The sequence below is a fragment of the Ambystoma mexicanum genome, chromosome 8, assembly GCF_040938575.1.
Source record: "Ambystoma mexicanum isolate Mex_15411 chromosome 8, UKY_AmexF1_1, whole genome shotgun sequence".
Lineage (NCBI taxonomy): Eukaryota > Metazoa > Chordata > Amphibia > Caudata > Ambystomatidae > Ambystoma > Ambystoma mexicanum.
In genome coordinates, this window is record NC_090929.1 from 424,223,217 (window position 1) to 424,242,342 (window position 19,126).

At 47.2% G+C, this 19,126-nt stretch overlaps 1 protein-coding gene across 2 annotated transcripts in view; it reads left to right on the forward strand.

Moving 5' to 3' along the window:
* EXOSC10 (exosome component 10) overlaps nucleotides 1-19,126 on the forward strand; it is a 1,010,963-nt gene that overhangs the window by 683,314 nt on the left and 308,523 nt on the right. For both annotated transcript variants that reach the window (XM_069609938.1, XM_069609939.1), the window contains one exon: nucleotides 4,847-4,962. In XM_069609938.1, coding sequence (XP_069466039.1) covers nucleotides 4,847-4,962 — 116 coding nt within the window. The remainder of the gene's footprint in view (nucleotides 1-4,846; nucleotides 4,963-19,126) is intronic.

Here is a 19,126-nt window from a genome sequence, read left to right on the forward strand (position 1 = left end):
GTATGGTGAAAGAACCATTATTCCCTCAAAAGAAATTTCATGCGTTTTCGAAAGCACAAATAGTGCTTTTCCAGATGCAACTCTATAGGAAGCGTGTTCCAAACCTGTGCTGCCAGAACAGGAAAAGAACGTCCATATCCTCTTGCTTTTTTACATTTTGGGACGTCCATCTGTCCTTTCACGTTAGAACAAAGGCGCCTAGAAGTGGCATACAGTTGTGTTCTTTCTTTAAGGTAGATTGGGGTCTCCCCATAGGTACACCTGTGAGCCAGGAAGTGAGCCTTATCTAATTCTAGCCAACAGAGATAACCAGGGCAGCTTCTTCCTAGCACATGTGATATGGTCCCCCTTTGGAATGTTACAGATAATTCTCACTGCCTCGTTCTGAAGGACTTACAACCTCCCTACGAAGCTCTTATTGGCTCCAATTAACAGCGCATTGCAATAGTCAATACGCGGCATAACTGCCCTGACCAAGGTCTCTCGATTCTTAGGCAACAAGAACGGTTTGACTTTTCTGAACACCCTCAGATGATATTGAGTGTTGCGAGATACCCCATCAACCTGTGCCCCAGATCCGACAGAAGCCTCTCAGTCAGCCCCAAGCACCTTGACCTTCTCCATGACCTTGATAGGATACCCCCTCAATATTTAGACAGTCTTATTCCGGGCCAAGCTTTGTTCTGGCCTGTGAAGAGCCGAAAATCATATGTTCGGTCTTAGTGCTATTTAAACGCATCCAGTTGATCAACATCGTTTTTTACCTAGCCGTAGATGTCATCTAATCTTGCTGAGTCAGTACTATACCTCCCGTTAAACTCCATGAATAGCTGGGTATTGTCTGCGTAATTAGAGAAGTGAATTCCCATATTAGTTCGAAGGTTGCAGCGAGGTAGAATATAAAGATTAAACCATGTCTGAGACAGGCTCCCTGCGGTACACCACAGGAAATTGGCTCGGCTTCTGAGCTAACATCACCCCAGTACACCCGGGCAAACCTATTGCTCAAGAAGGATCTTATTAGTATCCAGTTAACATATCTAAAACATTACAAAGTGATACATTTCAGAGTTGACTGTAACACAGAGAAACACTGAAAACATTAATTAGATAAAGGGTAGTGGGGTACAGGGGTTAAAATGGGCCCGGTTGGGGTGGCTTTATAAGAGTAGAAAATGAGGTGGTTTGGGGGGTAGGGGGGAGGTTTTGTAATAAAAAAATAAAAAGTGGTATTTTGTCCACGATTACATGTATTACTCTGTAATTTTGGTCGGCAAGATCACATATACATCTAATCCAGCCAATGGCCTCTAGTGAGCATTTTCAAATAGTACCCAACACATCCAACAGGCAATCATGATCCAGCAGGTCGAAGGCGGACGATAAATCCAAAAGTATCAGCAGTCATGACCCACTTTTCTCTAAGATGTCGAACATATGAGACTGGAGGTCCAGCAAGGCATTCTCCATCTCATGATTTGCTCTGGAGCCAGATTGTTCAGGATGAAAAAGGCCAGAGCTTTCCAGTTGTAGTTGGAAAGTCACCACTTTGTTCACAATCTTCAAGAGGAATAAGGCGTTCGTAATTGGTTGCAAATTGTCAGGATCTCTTAGGTTTAAGCTTGTTTTTTTCACTAATGGTGTAAGTATAACCTGCTTAATAGAGTCTGGTACAGTGCCGTGACTAAATGATGGATTAGTAAATGGAGCCAGGAAAGGAGCAAAGATATTTGGATTACTCAGTGTAAATCTAAAGGGGATAACATCTTCTTATCCTCCGTTATCTGTTTGAAGAGGAAACAAGGCCTCTGCCTCTTTTCCTGTCTCTCAGATAGGGTTTCATTGTCCAAGCTACTTATTATCTTAACCTGGGCGATCTTGATTTTATTTGCACAATCTTTTTGTACCTTGCAGCAGTCCTTACTAATGGGAACAAAAGATTGAGGCAGGGATGATGGTTTCTCGATTTTTCTCTAGATCTCAAATAGTTTTTTTGTACGATTACCTGCCATTTCAATCTGATTGTTATAGAAGTTTCTCTTAGCCTCATAAATCTGTTTCTTATAGGCAGTTTTCCTCAGTTTTGTTTATCTCCCACATCTGTTCTTTTATTTTTCAGATTGTGAAAGTTGGCGTCAAACCACTACTGGTGACTTTGGATTTCAAAGGAGCTACTTTCTCCAAGAGGCCATTTAGCCGAGTGTTATAAACACTAACCTCTCTGGGGTGTCTAGGTCAGATGTACAAGACATACTAAAGTCTAGGCATGACTTTAAGTCCTCTGATTTGATTTTCTTTTAGGTTTCCGTTAATTCTCCTGGGAGAACTATGAACTTTCAAGGGTTTGCCAGGAAGAATAATAGGGCATTCTATAATTGTCTGACCAAATACAGGACTTGGTATTTGTAATTCTCTGGGAGATATTTTGTGAGGCAACCAAATCGAGAATATTACCTCCCATATGAGTAGGTTCAGTGTTGTGAATAGAAAAACCCAGATTATAGGTGTTTTTTTAAGTCCAGGCCTTCCTTGTCGATCGGGTTGTCGAACCAATGGTTGAAATAGCCAAGCAGAATAGTAGAAAAATCTGGTTTGTTTAATGGGACTAAAAGATGGACCAGGTCATTATTAAACCCTGGCATGTCATTAGGTGGCCGGTAGATCAATATAAAATTTGAACAATTGGTATTGGATGTAAACTTTAATTGCAAAATTTCACAGCTCACATATCTGATAGGTGTTTCAAAGAAAAGCAGGTTAGATTTAACAATAAATGCTACGCCACCACATGAACCCTGCTTTTACTAAAAAGGTTATAGCCTGGGGGAGTCGACATGCTTATTTTGGTGCCGCTAGATTCTTTAAGCCATGTTTCTGTAATACACAATCTTATCGAGGCCGAAAACCTGGTTACCATGTGTATGTTCATAGCATGCTTACTGAATGAGCAAGTGTTTAAAAGTGCCTCTCTAATTTCACAAGAAAAGATGGGATTAGCATTATCTGACAGGATGTCAGCCGAAATTACCAGTAGTAATGTAATATTTGGCTGAGTAACAGTAGATGGCACAGCAAAGTTAGCATGGTTGCCAAAGTTAGTAATGTATGCCACATACACTAAGACAATGATACATCTTCAAGTCAAGTACATAATATAACACAGTAAAACAATAGAATAACACTTGCAATAATCTTTGGATAGAAGACCAGAGATGTAGTAACTTTAGATTAGCTTTTTCAGTAACAAGTTGCTTAGTAACACCATCTTAAACATAAATGCAAACGTGTTCCAGTCTTTTAATAACTTTTAGTAACTTTACTCCAGCCTATCCAAGAGTCCAACCGTAAATTGAGTCTCACAATGTTCAGCAGGATCACTGGGCCACCAGTGGTCAGGATTAGTGCATGAAAGCATGTTAATGGGTTCAGTGTGGCAGTGTCCCGCAGGAGTCTTTTCAAGTGTTGCAGGTAAGTAAGGTTTAATTTTAAAAATCAAGGGAATTTAGGAGGTTGCCCCAAGGACCAATGTCGTCCCAAGGCAGACGACAATACAATTTGTCTGCCCAAATGTGGCTCCATGGGAGCCCCTGGGAAGGTGCAAGATGCAATTTCTCTGCACCCCTAAGCCACTGGATCAGCCAACAAAGCTTCAGTTAAGTTTTATAAGAAGCAGGACAGTACCCTGGAATGAAGAAGCGATGGCAGTGGTCAGCAGTGGAGCGACAGCAGACCTGGTCACAGGCTTCTCGATCATGGAAGAAAGGGACTTTGGTGAATCTGAGGACAGCTCTTGTGCAGATGGACGACAAGCAAAGTATCTTCTTGGTTCTGGCTTGATTATGCCATTTTCAAGGCTCGGTTGAAGGATGGCTGTTTTGCAATAGACTTTTCTCTTTCCTCGTTTCGGCTGAGGTAGCTGGCTCGGGTCACTTTAGGCGTGTAAGAATGCCCACAAAGTTCCAGGCAAAACCGCGCTTCAGGAGATGTTGCAACCCAAAATGGCACAGGACCCAGGGTATTGGTGAATTGCAGGCCATGGATGCCGCAGCTCTTCCAGGGGCGGTGCAAAATGCAGTTAGTCTTCCGACTGGTTGAGCCCACCAGTAACAAGGGAGGAAGTCTCTGTGTTTGGATCTTCCCTGTTGCTCAGAAGTTGGTCTGTACTGCAGCAGTTACTCAGCAGGCTCTGGCGGTCGCTGGAAGTTGCTGCGGGCCGTCTCCTCCTTCTCATTCTCCTCCTCCTTCTCATTCTCCTCCTCCTTCTGATGTCATGAGTGTATGTAAAATGTTTACCACAGTGGTTTCACTAGCGACAGTTGGAAGGTTCCATGTAATAATGTCGCCACAAAAATCTTGCCATACAAAAATATCGCCGAAAAATTGCCTTTTTTTGTGGCAACATTATTGCATGGAACATGCGGGGGATACCCCCGCAACCCCCACATTTTTTTTAAAAACTTTTTTGCCCCTGTCCCCATATGTATGGTCACCCAAATATCGCCACGACCTTTTCCCCATCGATATTATTTACGGCGACCATATATATGGGGATAATATTACCTGATACCAGTTGGAAGTCGTAGCAACGGTGGTGTGAACCAGCAGGTCCTTCTCCTTTATGTACTTTAATCATATTAATGGGAGACTTGCCTGCGGCTTCAGATCTTCTTTTATAAAAGAAAAATGTACATGAACTAACATGGCGCTGGTTGTGTTGGGGTGGATTGTCTGGCATTGGTGTGCTACCATTTAAGGGCAGAGGTCCTGTTGTAGCAGCAGAAAACGATACAAGTGGCTGATATAAATTGCGTAAACTACAGATTTGACTCATTCCCTCTAATTGCAGAATCTGCACCACTGCTGAAGCAAGGAAATCTATTTTCTGAGGATGAGAAGCCTACTACAGACGGAGCGGTGCCATTCAGCTCACTGTTTGCCAGGGCCACTATCAGCATATTCAGTGTAAGTGTGCTGGGTGTGGTGTGCGAGACGTTGGTTGTGGCGGGAGGCATGTGGGTGTCTGATTGTGGTTGGAGGCTGATGTAGGGCCTCTGGTAGGTGGGACAGTAGGCATTCTTCCGGGCCAGGGGTGGGTTACAGACTTCTCGATTATATTAAATTAAGCAACCAGAAGCTGATGTGTGGTCCTGAATTTCAGTGCTGCCTGTATTAGCAGACAGATTCCTCATCCAACTGTGCACTTGCCTGTACATGGCCCTACAGGTAGGGGATGGGCAGAAAGTGAGGGTCACACAATAATACAATATTGGGTTGAGTATGCCAATAGGTCTAATCACTCTGTAAGGAACCTAAACTGCAACTATTTTGAGTCATGAACACTGGAAAGCACTGTTGGTATCTGATTTTAGTCAAGGAGCCATAGCATTAGCCGTCGAGTCTGCTTACTTGGCAGTACTCGTGAGTTTCAAGAAGACAATAAACTACCTGACCTATGGAGAGGTCAGGGATGCTTCTTCTTTGAACTGTTGCATTGTGACTACCAGAGAAAGCTGCATGAAGAAATATGGAATTGTGCTTTATGAAATGTATTTTTTAAAATGTTCTTTCTTGTTTTATTTGTATTGTACATTTAAAATGTTGTGTAAGGTTTTATTTAGAAACCTAAACACCATTTTTAAAATAAATATTTTTTATAAGTAGTCTCTCCTAGTGAACTAAAGTTTTCTTCTGCTTTGGGACAGAGTGGTGGTCATAGATTTCTTTTATGAAGTATTTGTAATCCTATAAATAACAGAACTGCACATTTTTCTTTAAATAGCGAATCATTCGAAGTGCTTATTTTGTCTTGATTGTTGTGTATATACTGCCTTGATGAGGATGCAAGATCAGAGTTTGTGGTTGACGGGGAGGTTCTGCGACCCCCCCCCCCCCTTTTCTCGGAAGGAGAAGCAGCCTCACCCTACATCTGCGATCTGGATCCTTAGAAGCACCTGCCTTTATCAGACATTTTGGGGAGTAGAGCATTCAGGTTATTGCTGTGATTTTTCTTAGAGGTAGTGATGTGCATGCTTTTACTGCTTGGTATTCTATTCAAGCATGTGAATGTAAGGGTCTGTTCCCCCATCTTTTTGCCATTAGCACAATCTAACAAGTTGTTATCCTACTTTATTTCCTAGTACTAATGTAAGTCTGGGATATTTACTAAACCTATAATCTATTTGTTTTTAGTTTCATTTTCTCATGATGCCTCGCGGCATGAAGTTCCACGAATGCCCGCGTGGAATGAAAACTCTTAGGCATGGGATTACTTGCTGCTTAGGGAGATCTCTTGCAAATACAAGAGATGGACCATGTGAAGCCATGACTTGCATTTGAATTCTATATAAAAACATCACCCGTTCTCCCAGAAGCAACAAAATTGCAAGGAACTACTACCCTATTTTTGGCTTTTTAATATTTGTAGGCAGCATTATAAGCTTTTAAAAAAAGGATTTAACTTTTTGTTGTAGTTGGGATGTTTGAGAGGATTGTGAAATTGTTTTGAAATGTCTGGATATACTGCACTGTTTTTTCCTACGAGGAGTAATTAACCCTTTAAATGCCAGCGACGAGCCGGCTAGTCAGTGGCACTTAAGGGGTTAATGAGGGGGGAAATGCTGGCGGGTTTGGGCGGTGAATACCGCGATTTTAAAAAAAAACCATTGGCACTGGGGGGGAACCTCAATGGCACTTCAGAGGTTAAAGGGTTTTGTGTCGATCATTGTTTTCACCTTGTTATGATACACTTGGGCTGAACACACTCTATCAATTGTAGGATAGTCAATATTATTTTTGAAGGCCATTTTTGAGAAGTTGTATATGGTTTTAGAACCCAGTAGTGTCATCTTCACATATCTGCCTATTTGTAGGTTAAAAACTGGGTTGCAATTTTTTTTCTAACCTGCAAATCTATGGAAATACTAACGCTGCAGAACTACAGTTGCAACTAAGTTTGAAATTCTTCATCACCACGAGTGTTGCCTGCTGCTCCCTGTGGGTTGCGTTTTGCTGCTGCCAGTATGTCGAGTCCTGGGGATATCCTGTTGTGCAATCTATGTTGGTCACCGTCCTGATGTGCCTAATTTGTCCAGTAACAAGGCATAATGAACAGTCATCAGAGCGTGGAACTGTCGCCATCCAGACCCGAAAATTACCACTGAACCTGTGGCACATGGGCCACCGGTAACTAGACCATCTTAAGTTGGTCCAGTGATTTTGAGAACCCTAGAGGTGGTTTCTCAGGGAATCAGAGTTATGTGGGAAAGTTTGTATTCCTGTTTCCACACCCTGTAAGGGTGTACAAATAAGACTGACACAGAGGGGGTCATGGTTTTGGCTATAAACCTTTACCAGAAGCTAACCAGGAAAAGAAAACACTCTTGGCCTAACTCTAAGAGGGGTTTTCCTGCCTAAACTGAAAAAACTAGTCTGTGTCCAAACTAAAAGTTGCAATGTCCAGTGTCAAAATCCTAAATCCGTCCCTTGCACTCTAAGCTAACCAACCTCAAGGTGATGTCTTCTTGGTCCAGAGGGATGACTCCCTTCCCATGGACAAAAGGCAGTTCTTAGCTTTGTAGTTTCCCCGTGTGGTCTCAACTACTCCTCCGCTGTTGGGTGGGGTGGGGGGGTAGAATGTTTTGCTTCCCCATCCTTCCTCCAGGTTAAAAAAACATGTTCAACAGTTGGGGGAGGAAAGGTCTCCCTTTCCCCAGCCCCGCTGAGGCTACTGCTTCAATTCCACCATTGGTGGATTGGTAGGGGGTTGGGGGAGGGGTTACATGTCTTTCTTCCCCCAGCCCATCTCAGGTTTACAATACAGTTCCCTAGGGTCCCAGACCCTGGTATACAGCCCTGGTCCCTGGTACTGTTCTAAAGAATAGCCTGGATGTTTCCCAAGCTGTACTGGGTCTCTGACCCTGGTGGGCAGACCTGGTTCCCTCTCCCCAGGTACTGTGATGAAGAAATCGCCTGAAGGCTTCCCAGGCTGTAGCTAGCGGTACAGGCTTGGTTCACTAACCTGCCAAGCACTGTAAGAATTGATCAACAAGTCCCAGTTCTCTTTATTTGGGTGGGAGTCCCAGACTCGCAAATCCAAACTTAGTTTGCCTTTCTCAAGGCCACGTTCACTCTCCTGCCACACCGTAGTACAGCTTTGTGTACTTCTTTGGTTCCCTTTACTTGTATTTGGGTCCCACATCCTGCTTTCCAAACTGTGCCACAACTTGCTTGTGCCTCTACCGTCTTCCCCACTACCCGCATACCTCTTTCTGTAGGCTGCACAGTTGTCGGCTCTGTGGAGGTCGATGGGCTCGTTCGCCTTGCTCCGGCACCTTCTCTGAGCTTCCCCTGCTCTGCAGTGGCTCCAGAGTCCTTCTCCGTTCCAGGCAAGCGTGGCTTCCAGCTCCCATGCTTCCCAGGTGTCTCGGTTGCCCAGAGATCTAGTTCGCTCATAGGTTGTGCGATCCTGGCATCCTGGACCATCCTCAGACTCTCTCCTCTTCTCCTTGTTGTCCCGGTCAGCACCTGTTTGCTCTTGCAGCTCCTCCAGGGAAGGCTTGACGTTCCTTCTTTGGTTTTTATTCTGTTTCTTGTAATCAATGTCTCTGAACCTCTAGTCTGCTCAAAGTGGTTCCAATGATAACTCGGTATTGCTCCACAGCTCTTCTTCGTCTCAATACTAAAGGTGTGGGTGTGGAAACTCCCTAGGAATCTTCCTCGTCTCAGTACTTTCTACATGAACTGCTTTCGCAAAGTACATAAGGTATGAAGGTAGGAGAGAAGAGAAAGGAGGTGACTGAGAAGTGGGGTAACTGTGGGAAGGGGGGGTCTAGGGTCATGGGATTGGTGGAAATACTGTTATCCCGATGTGGTAGTCAATGGTCCCAAAGGGGGTTTCCCCTCCCATGAGATCCTCCCGCTGAGTACCACCCCAGGGGAGCTATCGGGTAGCAGCCTCACCTCCCTGACATCATGGAAAAGGGGCTCCCTCTTCGGAAGCAGTGACGACATTCCCTGCCATAGGGATTCCGTGCTTAAAATCCACTACCTAACTCTGCATTGCCTGGCCGCGATAGGCGAAGTTCTTGCCAGGGATCCCCTCTGGGCTTCCCCATTGTTGTGGGATTTGGAGACTACCCTGATCTATTTTTACCTTTTTTCTCCTTCACTGGATCATTTACCTACCTGTTATCTTTTCCAATACTTGTTCTTCATTTTTAAAGACGTCCAGATTTCTGCACCAGGTATTTACCTGGGACTTTTAACTCCGTCAACACGCCTACTTAGCTTAGAGGGGAAGGACTTTAGAAGTGTTAGAAGCCTTATAATGTAAGGCAGGATAAACTGTTGCCTTTGCTTTTCTACCGTTTTATTCACATTACTGCCTACAGCCTTCTTTATTGCTAAACTGCTGTTAATGATTTCAGGGTAAGGTGTAGGTGATCTTAAGTGAGATCACCAACTGTGTATACTGCCATCCAATGGTTGGCTATGAGTATTGCATTGTTTTTTGTGAGGGGGCCGGGGGGTTTATTTGAGAAAGGGGGCCGCCCAGGGATGTTCCTGTCTCACTTTCCCTATCCTACATGTACAGGGATCCATGATTCTCCAGCATGGGGGCTGGCATGGTTTCACATGCTCATGAATATTCCCTGTCAGGCCGGGAATCCTCGGTAAGAAAAGAAAAGCAGTATTTCTTTAAAAGTTTGAATACTGCCTTTCACCTGATATCCAATGACTGCGCTGATGAAAATGTGGACGCCAATTATGGCACAGCGCAGTGATCAGATAGATCACTTTCCCCCCCACAATACTTCAACCCCTACCCCTCTTACTTTTAAGCAGCGCGCTTCTGTGTGCGCTGCTGACTCCCTTGTACCCATGCAGCGTCAGTTCCTCCACCCACGTGGGGCAATGCTGATGCCACAGGGTCCTTTTTCCTGTCCACTGCTTACCATTACTGCGACCAAGGAGAGCGGGGGTCACCCCTGCAACACCTGCTCCACTTGGGCGCAGTAATGGGAGTCTGCATTCTCTAAAATGTTGACGGTGCAGTAAAAACAGTCAGCATTTTGGAGTCAGTTTTTGTATGTTTCCTTACTGAAGTCCGGGTCATACTGCACCTATTCAATGACGGTCGTCTCTGTGAGTCCCGCCCCCAGGTGCCAATCTTCAGATTTTTACTGCACTTTTCGGTGCAGGGAGTCCTTGAGTTTTGCTCTGCAAGCTTTTTTTCGATAAATTAAATTTTTATGACAAAATATCTGATTTTATGAACATTTTAAAGACTGCTGACGACTAGTCAGTTCCGGCAATTGGGCGCCGTTGCCAGTTGAGTTTCAACTCTACACTACGTGTCAACTTGGAAAGGCCTACCAAGGCCTATTTTGTGCGTCGCCATGTCGGAGGAAGGCAGGAGAAGTCTCTTCAGGCTCTGCTCCCAGTGTGGCTTGAGGAACATCTACTTGGATGACAAGCACACAAGATGTCTGTCTGCATCCTAATCATGAAGAGGACTGATGCAACACCGGCCAAAGTTTTCCAGCCTAAACCAAGAGAGACTACTACCAATGGTTGGTGGCGTAGTTGGAGGAGGACAGGGCCCCTGACATGGCCTCCAGGCACGCTCGGGTGAAGCCCAGATCGGGCCGCACTCCAGAGCGCTCTCCACTTGGTAAGCGGTCCAGATAAGCAGAGGTAACCCCAGAGGGCACCAGTAAAGCCAAGTGCCAGGTAGTTGATCCGGCTAGAGATGCTGCGGGTGTGGGTCCTAGTACAGGGCACACGCGTTCTCCGTCTCCTTGCCCTTATATGGTGAGCTTGCCGATGGCCGGCATAAAGTCCTCGAAGCATAGTGCTTTGTCATGGGAGAAACCGAAGAAGCACTCCCGAAAAGATCCATCTTCGAAGCCCTCGGCGACGTTGAATCCTGCGGCTTTGCAACGACTACAAGACCGTCATCTATGGCCACGTCTGTCGACCAGACCACCGTCAATGGTTGCTTCGTCATTGGCTGCAGTGGAGCCATCTTAGTCAACATGCCACCTCGTCGATGAGCAAGGAAAAGCGCTGTCAAAATCTGTGGCAAGGGTTTTGCTGCCTCCAAGAACCACGACTACTGCTTCATTGACCAGTACTACCCAGTCAGTAAAGGCACTGATTATGTCTGTATCCCTGAGGGAAGTGGCTAGACCAGGAGACCAATACACAGAGCTCAGTTGGTCCTTTGGCCGTTTATGCTATCTCCGACGACACATGGCATGAGTACTTGGATGCAGGTGGCTACTGCTCCATAGGTGTAGATTCACCAAGGCACGCAAGCCCGTTGAGGCACACCAACACTCCTCCAGCGGGCCCCTCTGCAAGTTCAAAGAGAAATGTCCCAGGGCATCTTCAGTGCTCAGTTCTCTGGTCTGAGCTACAGCAGCGGCTACCACCCATATTGGGTCAGTCAGGGAGCGACCATGGGTACAGCCCACCAAGGGGACGTGGCCTGAGCCCATGGAGTGAGGAGGTGCCTGAATAGAGCTCCCGTTGTGATCCTTCTTATGATCCTGGTTGCTAGTGGTGGATGGTGAACTACGAGACACCAAACATTCTCACAAATGCAAGAAGCAATTTCCCCCAGCTCTGCCACTAAATACTGGCAAAAATCGGAGCTATATTGCCAGAAAAGATCCCCTCAAGTGAGAGCTCCCGCACGGGCAAGATGGCAGATGCTACCGCAGCACTGCAGTGAGACGGAGGCGGGCCGTGACCAGCGAGGACGCCAGCAGGGCCTGAAGTTGCGGAAAGCGGAACAGATTTTCTGATGTTTGTTAATCTGCTTAGAATCACATGCTGTGCATAGGTCCGACATCCAGTGGTCACTGCAGAGTATTGCATTTTGTTTTTCGTAGTCGAAAAGGGGACGTCGACAAGGCGTGTCTGTAACACTATCCCTATAGTGACGTGCGTTGTACCCACAATCACTCACGCGTCGAGGTCCCTCAGATTGTTTTTTTCCGCCCAGCTTCTGGCCGCCTTACGCGGAGCTCCTAGAGAGACATTGCAAATACTTACTACGGACCTCGGTCCTTAATTATACTTATTATATTGTTAAAGATCCCTCCCCTCGACGTTAGCTGTGAAGCTGTTTCTCCGCCGAGCAAGTTTTCGACGGAGGGGAAGAGACGGAGGAGATCCTTCGCTGCCGAACACGTGGCCTGGCCTTACCGGCCAACATTACAGTACGGAGAGTGGGGGTTTGAACTTTTATCTTCTCTTTGAGAATGTATTTCTTTCTCCCCTCTTTCCCTTGGGGTTGTTATCACCAGTTATTGTTGCCTCAGCTATGGAGAGGACACCTTTTAAGTTTTGCCCACGCTGTAGGGGCAAATACACTTGGAAGGACAAACACAAGCTCTGTAATCGTTGCTTGCCCCTCGATCATAAGGAGGACAGCTGCGCGGCCTGTAAGCTCTTGAAACCAAGAACTCTTAAAGAACGAAAAGTTAAGAGGTCGGCGGACTACGCTATGTCGAAGTCAGTTTCCTCACCCGCCGCCGCTGTTACAGAAAGTGACGAGGAGGGTGATGACTCGACGTCCGTTACGGAAGTCATTAACCCCCAGAAGGAGCGCTCGCGCTCCTCGACGTCCGTCCCCGACGGGCTCGGCTCACGCCCTGCTTATGGGGATGAACACCCCGGCGACAAGGACGCACATAGACCCCATAGGCCTAAGCACACAACCCGCGGCTCTTCTTCGTCGAAGACGAAGGATCCATCAGCGCCGAAGGGGACGCAGGGCACTCCGGCGTCTACCTCAGACCGTAAGGGTCTCAAGCCCCACCCGCAAATGCAGCCGCGACCAGCGATTGGGCTTTCATCAAACACGGGCGCTACCCCAAAATCATCCGACGTAACGCTCCATAGAGCGGCTGTCGAGGAACAACGCGTAACGCAGGCAACGTCGACACCAGAGTCCTCTACTGACAAACTCGTTGTCGAGAGCCTGGCGAGAATTGTTTCCGAAGACAAACGTAAGCGGACGACGAAACAAACGTCGAATACCGCACAAAAAGCTATGGAAACGCCGAAAAAGCACAAGAGTAGCCAGGAACTGCCCCCTTCATCTAAGGGCACTTCTGAACTACCGGAGGGCTTTTCAGAGGGCGACGGAAACCTTTCTTCGATGTTGTGGGAGCGTTCTAATCGTTTTGAAGGTGTAAACACTGATTTCCCCCCTCTAGACTATTCAGTGGTCCCCCATGAGACCCTTGAAAGACTCCATTCTTGTATGGAGAAAAAGGAAAGGTTTTTAGGAAACCAAAACCCACCCACACCCAAAAGACCAAGAGAATGGCCCCAGGATGACCCTAGGGTCAAGATTCCTAGGCTTTGCCCCCTTCTACAGATGTATATGACCTCACTGAAGAGGAGCAATACCTCCAGGAAGACGAGGAGTGTTTGGGTGGAGAGGAAGAACATGAGGAAGAGGGGTTTGAAGAAGATCCTTACACTAGTGCAGGAGCTTTCGAAGAAGATGCAGCTACCTCGCAGCCCTGGCAATCCCCATCAGTGCAGCCTTGGCAATCCCCATCAGTGCACTCAGACCCTGATGTCTTTCACCCTTCTCCTCCCAAGGATTCACCTATTGGAAACACCTCTCCCATAGATGACCAACCTTCACTTAATGCACTATTGCGCAAGGCAGCAGTGCATTTTGAAATAGACACAGGGGAGACTCTTCCTGACATAGACTTTGTAGAGAAAGTTATTAAAGAAAAAGCCCCTGTTAGTCAGTCTATTCCGCTCCTGGCTTCTATAAAGAGAAGAATAACTCCTTCCCTTTCCAATCCTGCCTTAGTCAGAGGGGTCAACCCTCGGATAAAAAAGCTCTTCAGCCCTTCGTCCTCTGACCCTTTGTACATCAGAGGACATTCTATTCCGGACTCCCTCGTAGTTACTAATACAAGGAAAAGAGCAGGGGTACCACTATCCTCTAGTGAGGCACCACCTGACAAAGAGGGCAAGAAGCTCTATGCACTTGGGAAGAGAATCACGACGTCCGCCGCCTTCTCAACTAGGATTGCAAATAACAATTCCCTACTAGCTAGCTATGCAGATGCACAGTGGAGCAAGCTGCGCAGCGAAGCAGAGGACGCACCAGAACCCCTGCGTTCACCCCTGTTAGCTACAATCTCAGAGGGAACTCTTGTAAACCAGGGCATCGTAAAGAACTCCTTAGATGCCGCAGAGACGGCTGGCCGTTCCCTGGTTCAGGGAATACTTCTCAAACGCCATGTCTGGCTGCGCAATTCGGGATTTAAGCCGAAAACCCAGGCTTCGCTGATAAATAAGCCCATAGAACAAACACATCTGTTTGGGAAAGAAGTTGATTAGGCCCTAGAACATGCGAAGAAAGAGTTTGATACCATCAAGACTCTTGACCAAATTTCTAGGCCCCCTAACAGACACGGCTATGGCAATAGACGCTCCTTTCGTGGCCAACGCCAGCAGCAAAACCAACAGCAATTTTACTCTGCTACCAACTGGCCCTCTAACCAGGGTAACAACACCCAGTTCAGTCAAAGAGGCCAACGCTGTGGCAGAGGAAGAGGTCGTGGCTCCAGCCCCAAAGGTTCCACGCCCAATACCAACAAATGACCCGAAGATTCGGGTCCCCTCCCATGCATCACCGGTCTGGGGCCGGCTAACATCGTTCCTTTCAGCATGGGAGGGAATATTGTCAGACCGCTGGGTATTATCCACCATAGCCCACGGATACTGCATCGAATTCAACAGTTCCCCGAAGTACAGACCCCCACGGAACCGACGCATGACACCGGAACACCTCACCATTCTTCTTCAAGAAGTAGAAGAGCTACTGAAAAAAGAAGCTATAGAGGCTGTCCCCCATCTCAGTTAACAGAAGGTATTTATTCAGTGTACTTCCTTGTACCCAAAAAGGACTTAACCATGTGCCCTGTATTAGATCTGCGCCCAGCGAACAAGTTTGTCAAACTCCAAATGTTTCGTATGGTGACCTTGCAGGAAGTAATCCCACTGTTATCACAAGGGGATTACATGACAACACTAGACATGAAAGATGCATACTTTCATATTTTAATGTTGCCAGCGCACAGAAAATACCTCAGGTTCAAGATAGAGAACAAACACTACCAGTTCAGAGTACTACCCTTCGGGATAGCATCTGCACCAAGGGTATTCACGAAAGTACTGGCAGTGGCAGCGGCCCACCTGCGCAGGTTATCCATCCCGGTATACCCTTACCTCGACGACTGGCTCATAACAGGGGATTCTTACGAAACATGCTTCTCCAATACCCAAAAGACCGTAGACCTTTTGTCCCAACTGGGCTTCTCCATCAACGAAAAGAAGTCCAGCTTAAACCCCAGCCAAATCAAAAAATTCCTAGGGGCTCTAATTCGAACAAGGGACGGCCTCGTCTTCCCCTCCAACGAGAGGGTCCAAAACATGCTGTTTCAGATCCCCCATTATGTGGCAGGTCGAGAGGTGACGGTACGCAAAGCAATGCGCTTGCTAGGGATGATGGCGTCATGTATTTATTTGGTACCTCACGCGCGCCTGCGCATGGGCCCAATGCAAGAGTGGCTCTACAGCCAGTGGTGTCAGGCCAGCGGACAATGGGACGATCTAGTGGTGGTCTCGCAGGCCTTGGTTCTCTCGCTACGGTGGTGGACAAAAGAAAACCTGTTATTAGGGAAAACTTTTGCCACACCCGCAGTGGAAGCCATTCTAACCACAGACGCATCCCTTACAGGATGGGGGGCTCACCTATCCCATCAGACTGCTCACGGAGCGTGAACTCCGAGCTTAGCATCCAAGCATATAAACCTGCTGGAACTACTAGCGGTGTTCAAAGCACTGAAAGCCTTTCAGGAACACCTACAACGAAAGACAGTGATGGTCCTCTCAGACAGCACCACAGCCATGTAATACCTCAACAAGCAAGGGGGCACTCACTCTCCAGGACTGTCCAAGCTGTCCCAGAATATATGGAAGTGGGCTCTCAAACAGAACATGTTCCTACTATCACAACATGTGCCAGGGGAACTCAATCTGCTAGCAGACAAACTCAGCAGAGACTTCCCCCTGCCCGAAGAGTACGAATGGCAATTGCACAAAGACATCGTCTTAGACGTCTTCACGCAATGGGGATTCCCGGAAATAGACCTGTTCGCAACTCTGGAGAACTCACAATGCCAAAGTTACGCCTCCAGGTACCCCCAGAACCAGTCCAAGGGGAACGGTCTGTCGATTCAATGGTCAGGGAAATTTGTTTACGCCTTTCCCCCGACTCCCCTTCTCAAAGTGGTGCACAAGATGCACCAGGAGCATGTTACCATGATACTAGTGGGCCCGGCAGCCATGGTTAGCTCACTTGATGGAGATGTCCCTATCTCCCCCAGTGAAACTTCCCTGCCCGTACAACATGCTGTCACAGGACAAGGGCAGGACATTGCATCCATGCCCTCAGACCATGAACTTAGCAGCCTGGCTCCTGAGATCATAGAATTTGGACATTTACAACTCCCGCAGAGATGTATGGACATCCTCAGGGAAGCCAGAAAACCTAATACTCGCCACTGCTATTCTAGCAAGTGGAAAAGATTTGTCATCTGGTGTAGAGGTAAGAGCATCAACCCGGTTGACTGCTCTCCCACTAACATTGTTCTGTACTTGACCCATTTACTGGATTCAGGTCTAGTGTTCAATTCCATTAAAGTCCACCTAGCGGCACTTTCTGCATACACCACTTCCCAACTTAGTGTTGTTGTGGAAGATACCAGTTATCAAGGCCTTCATGGAGGGGGTAAAGAGAATACACCCTCCGATAGCTAACCCCGCTCCCGGATGGGACTTAAATGTGGTACTTTCTAGACTCATGGGCCCTCCTTTCGAACCCATGCACAAGGCAACTCTTAAAGACCTCACTCTTAAGACTGCTTTCCTAATAGCTATCACCTCCATTAGGAGAGTAAGTGAACTACAGGCTCTTTCTGTACTAGACCCCTTCGTAACAGTTCACAAGGATAAGGTGGTTCTACGCACACACCCAAGGTTTGCACCAAAATTCATCTCGAAATTTCATGTAAACCAGTCAATAGAACTACCAACGTTCTTTCAAAACCCTTCCAGCTTGGGAGAAAAAAGTCTGCATACACTAGATGTACGCAGAGCTGTCATGTTCTACATGGAAAGAACCAGACCACTGAGAAAGACTAATCAGTTCTTTGTCTCTGTGGCAGCAGGAAGAGAAGGAGATGCAGCTTCAAAGTCCACTATATCTAGATGGATTGTTCAATGCATCACTCTGTTTCTCTCTTGCTAAGAGAGAACTACCCTTCAAGCCAAGAGCACATTCCACTTGAGGCACTGGGGCTTCCATAGCGTTCATTTCAAATGTTCCCCTTGAGTCCATCTGCAAAGCGGCTACCTGGAGTTCTGTACACACCTTTACAAACCACTACTGTCTAGATGCACATTCTAGATCTGACTCCCAGGTGGGACAGGCAGTATTAAGACATCTTTTCTCTACTGTTCCTTCTCATAACCCACCGCCAACTCCGGGTACTGCTCGCTAGTCTATGCACAGCATGTGATTCTAAGCAGATTAACAAACATCAGAAGACAATGCATTACTTACCGTAAAAACATTTCTGATGGTTGTATCTGCTTAGATTCACATGCGCCCACCCTTCCTCCCCACTCGGATGGAAGGAACATAGACATCCTTTTCTATATTTCTCTCTTTTCTGTACTCACTCACGTCTAGAAGGCTCCCTCAGGGCAGAAAAATACAAACAGAAGGACCTCGACGCGTGAGGGATTGTGGGTACAACGCACGTCACTATAGGGATAGTGTTACAGACACGCCTTGTCGACGTCCCCTTTTCGACTACGAAAAACAAAATGCAATACTCTGCAGTGACCACTGGATGTCAGACCTATGCACAGCATGTGAATCTAAGCAGATACAACCATCAGAAATGCTTTTACGCTAAGTAATGCATTGTCATCCTCCATCTGGCGAGCGAGGTATGTGGCAAGCCAGAGCAGACAAACGCGAAAAGAAGCAGGTGTCTACCTACAGCTACGCTGAAGAGAGCAGGCGGCATGCCGCAGAGATCCTGACTGCGGGAGGTGAGGCGGACACTTCAGCGGGCATCACTAAGCTTGCGCAGAACCCAAGGGGTACGGAACTAGGCTTAGCACGGCCCAACAACTGGAGGTGAAGAGAGTAGAGGTGAGCTGGGCTGCTGGGTTGTGACTGCAGAGAGTCGAGGGCACTCGCAGGATCACAGTGAACGGTGTCGCAGCGAGCGGCAGCAGAGCCGACCCCTGCTAACACGCGGACAGCAATCATACATCAGAAACGAGTGCCCCAACAGGCGGCTTGAAGTTGCAAGGCCCAGGGACAAAGCGCGCCTAGCTGAGGATACGGATAATATTGACTCTGGTGGCCTGCAAATGTAGTGGGAGTGGAGTGAATGTGGCACACTGTCCCTGGCAAGCTAGTATGGACGGCGGGGCACACATTCCAGAAGTAACCAGTGTCAGTTATTGGCACTTGAGACACAGCGAGATACGCCACGGATCAGCTCATGAGGGATCCCGCCTCTGAGTTGACATGTACGCTCCGAAACCTGCAACATTGCTGGGCGAGGTAAGCTGCATTATCAGGTGGTCTTCACCCACAAATTAGCGGGGTATCCTCATATACCTTAAAGTGGAGAGAGCCTGGAAAACATATGATACAAAAAGACCCACTAAGAGTCAAGGGTGCATGGGCGTGCTGTGAAGCAGGGTGACAGACATCGCTAGAGTTACTGCGGAGCAACAAAGTGGAGATTCCATGATTGCTGTAATCGGCCTAAAATTAGAAAGATGCACTAATGCGCAGCTGACTCGAAGGCGGACTGCAGCTCGAGCACAGCGTAGTCTGTGATGCAGGAGGCATGGAGCAACAAGACAAGGCAGCCTAAAGCTGGAGGGTACTGCGGGTGGGTGGCCCCACTACGGCATAGAGGACACGGAGTGACAAATTAAGCCTGGGGGCACGAGACCACCCAGGCAGAACGAACTGATAAGCTGATATACA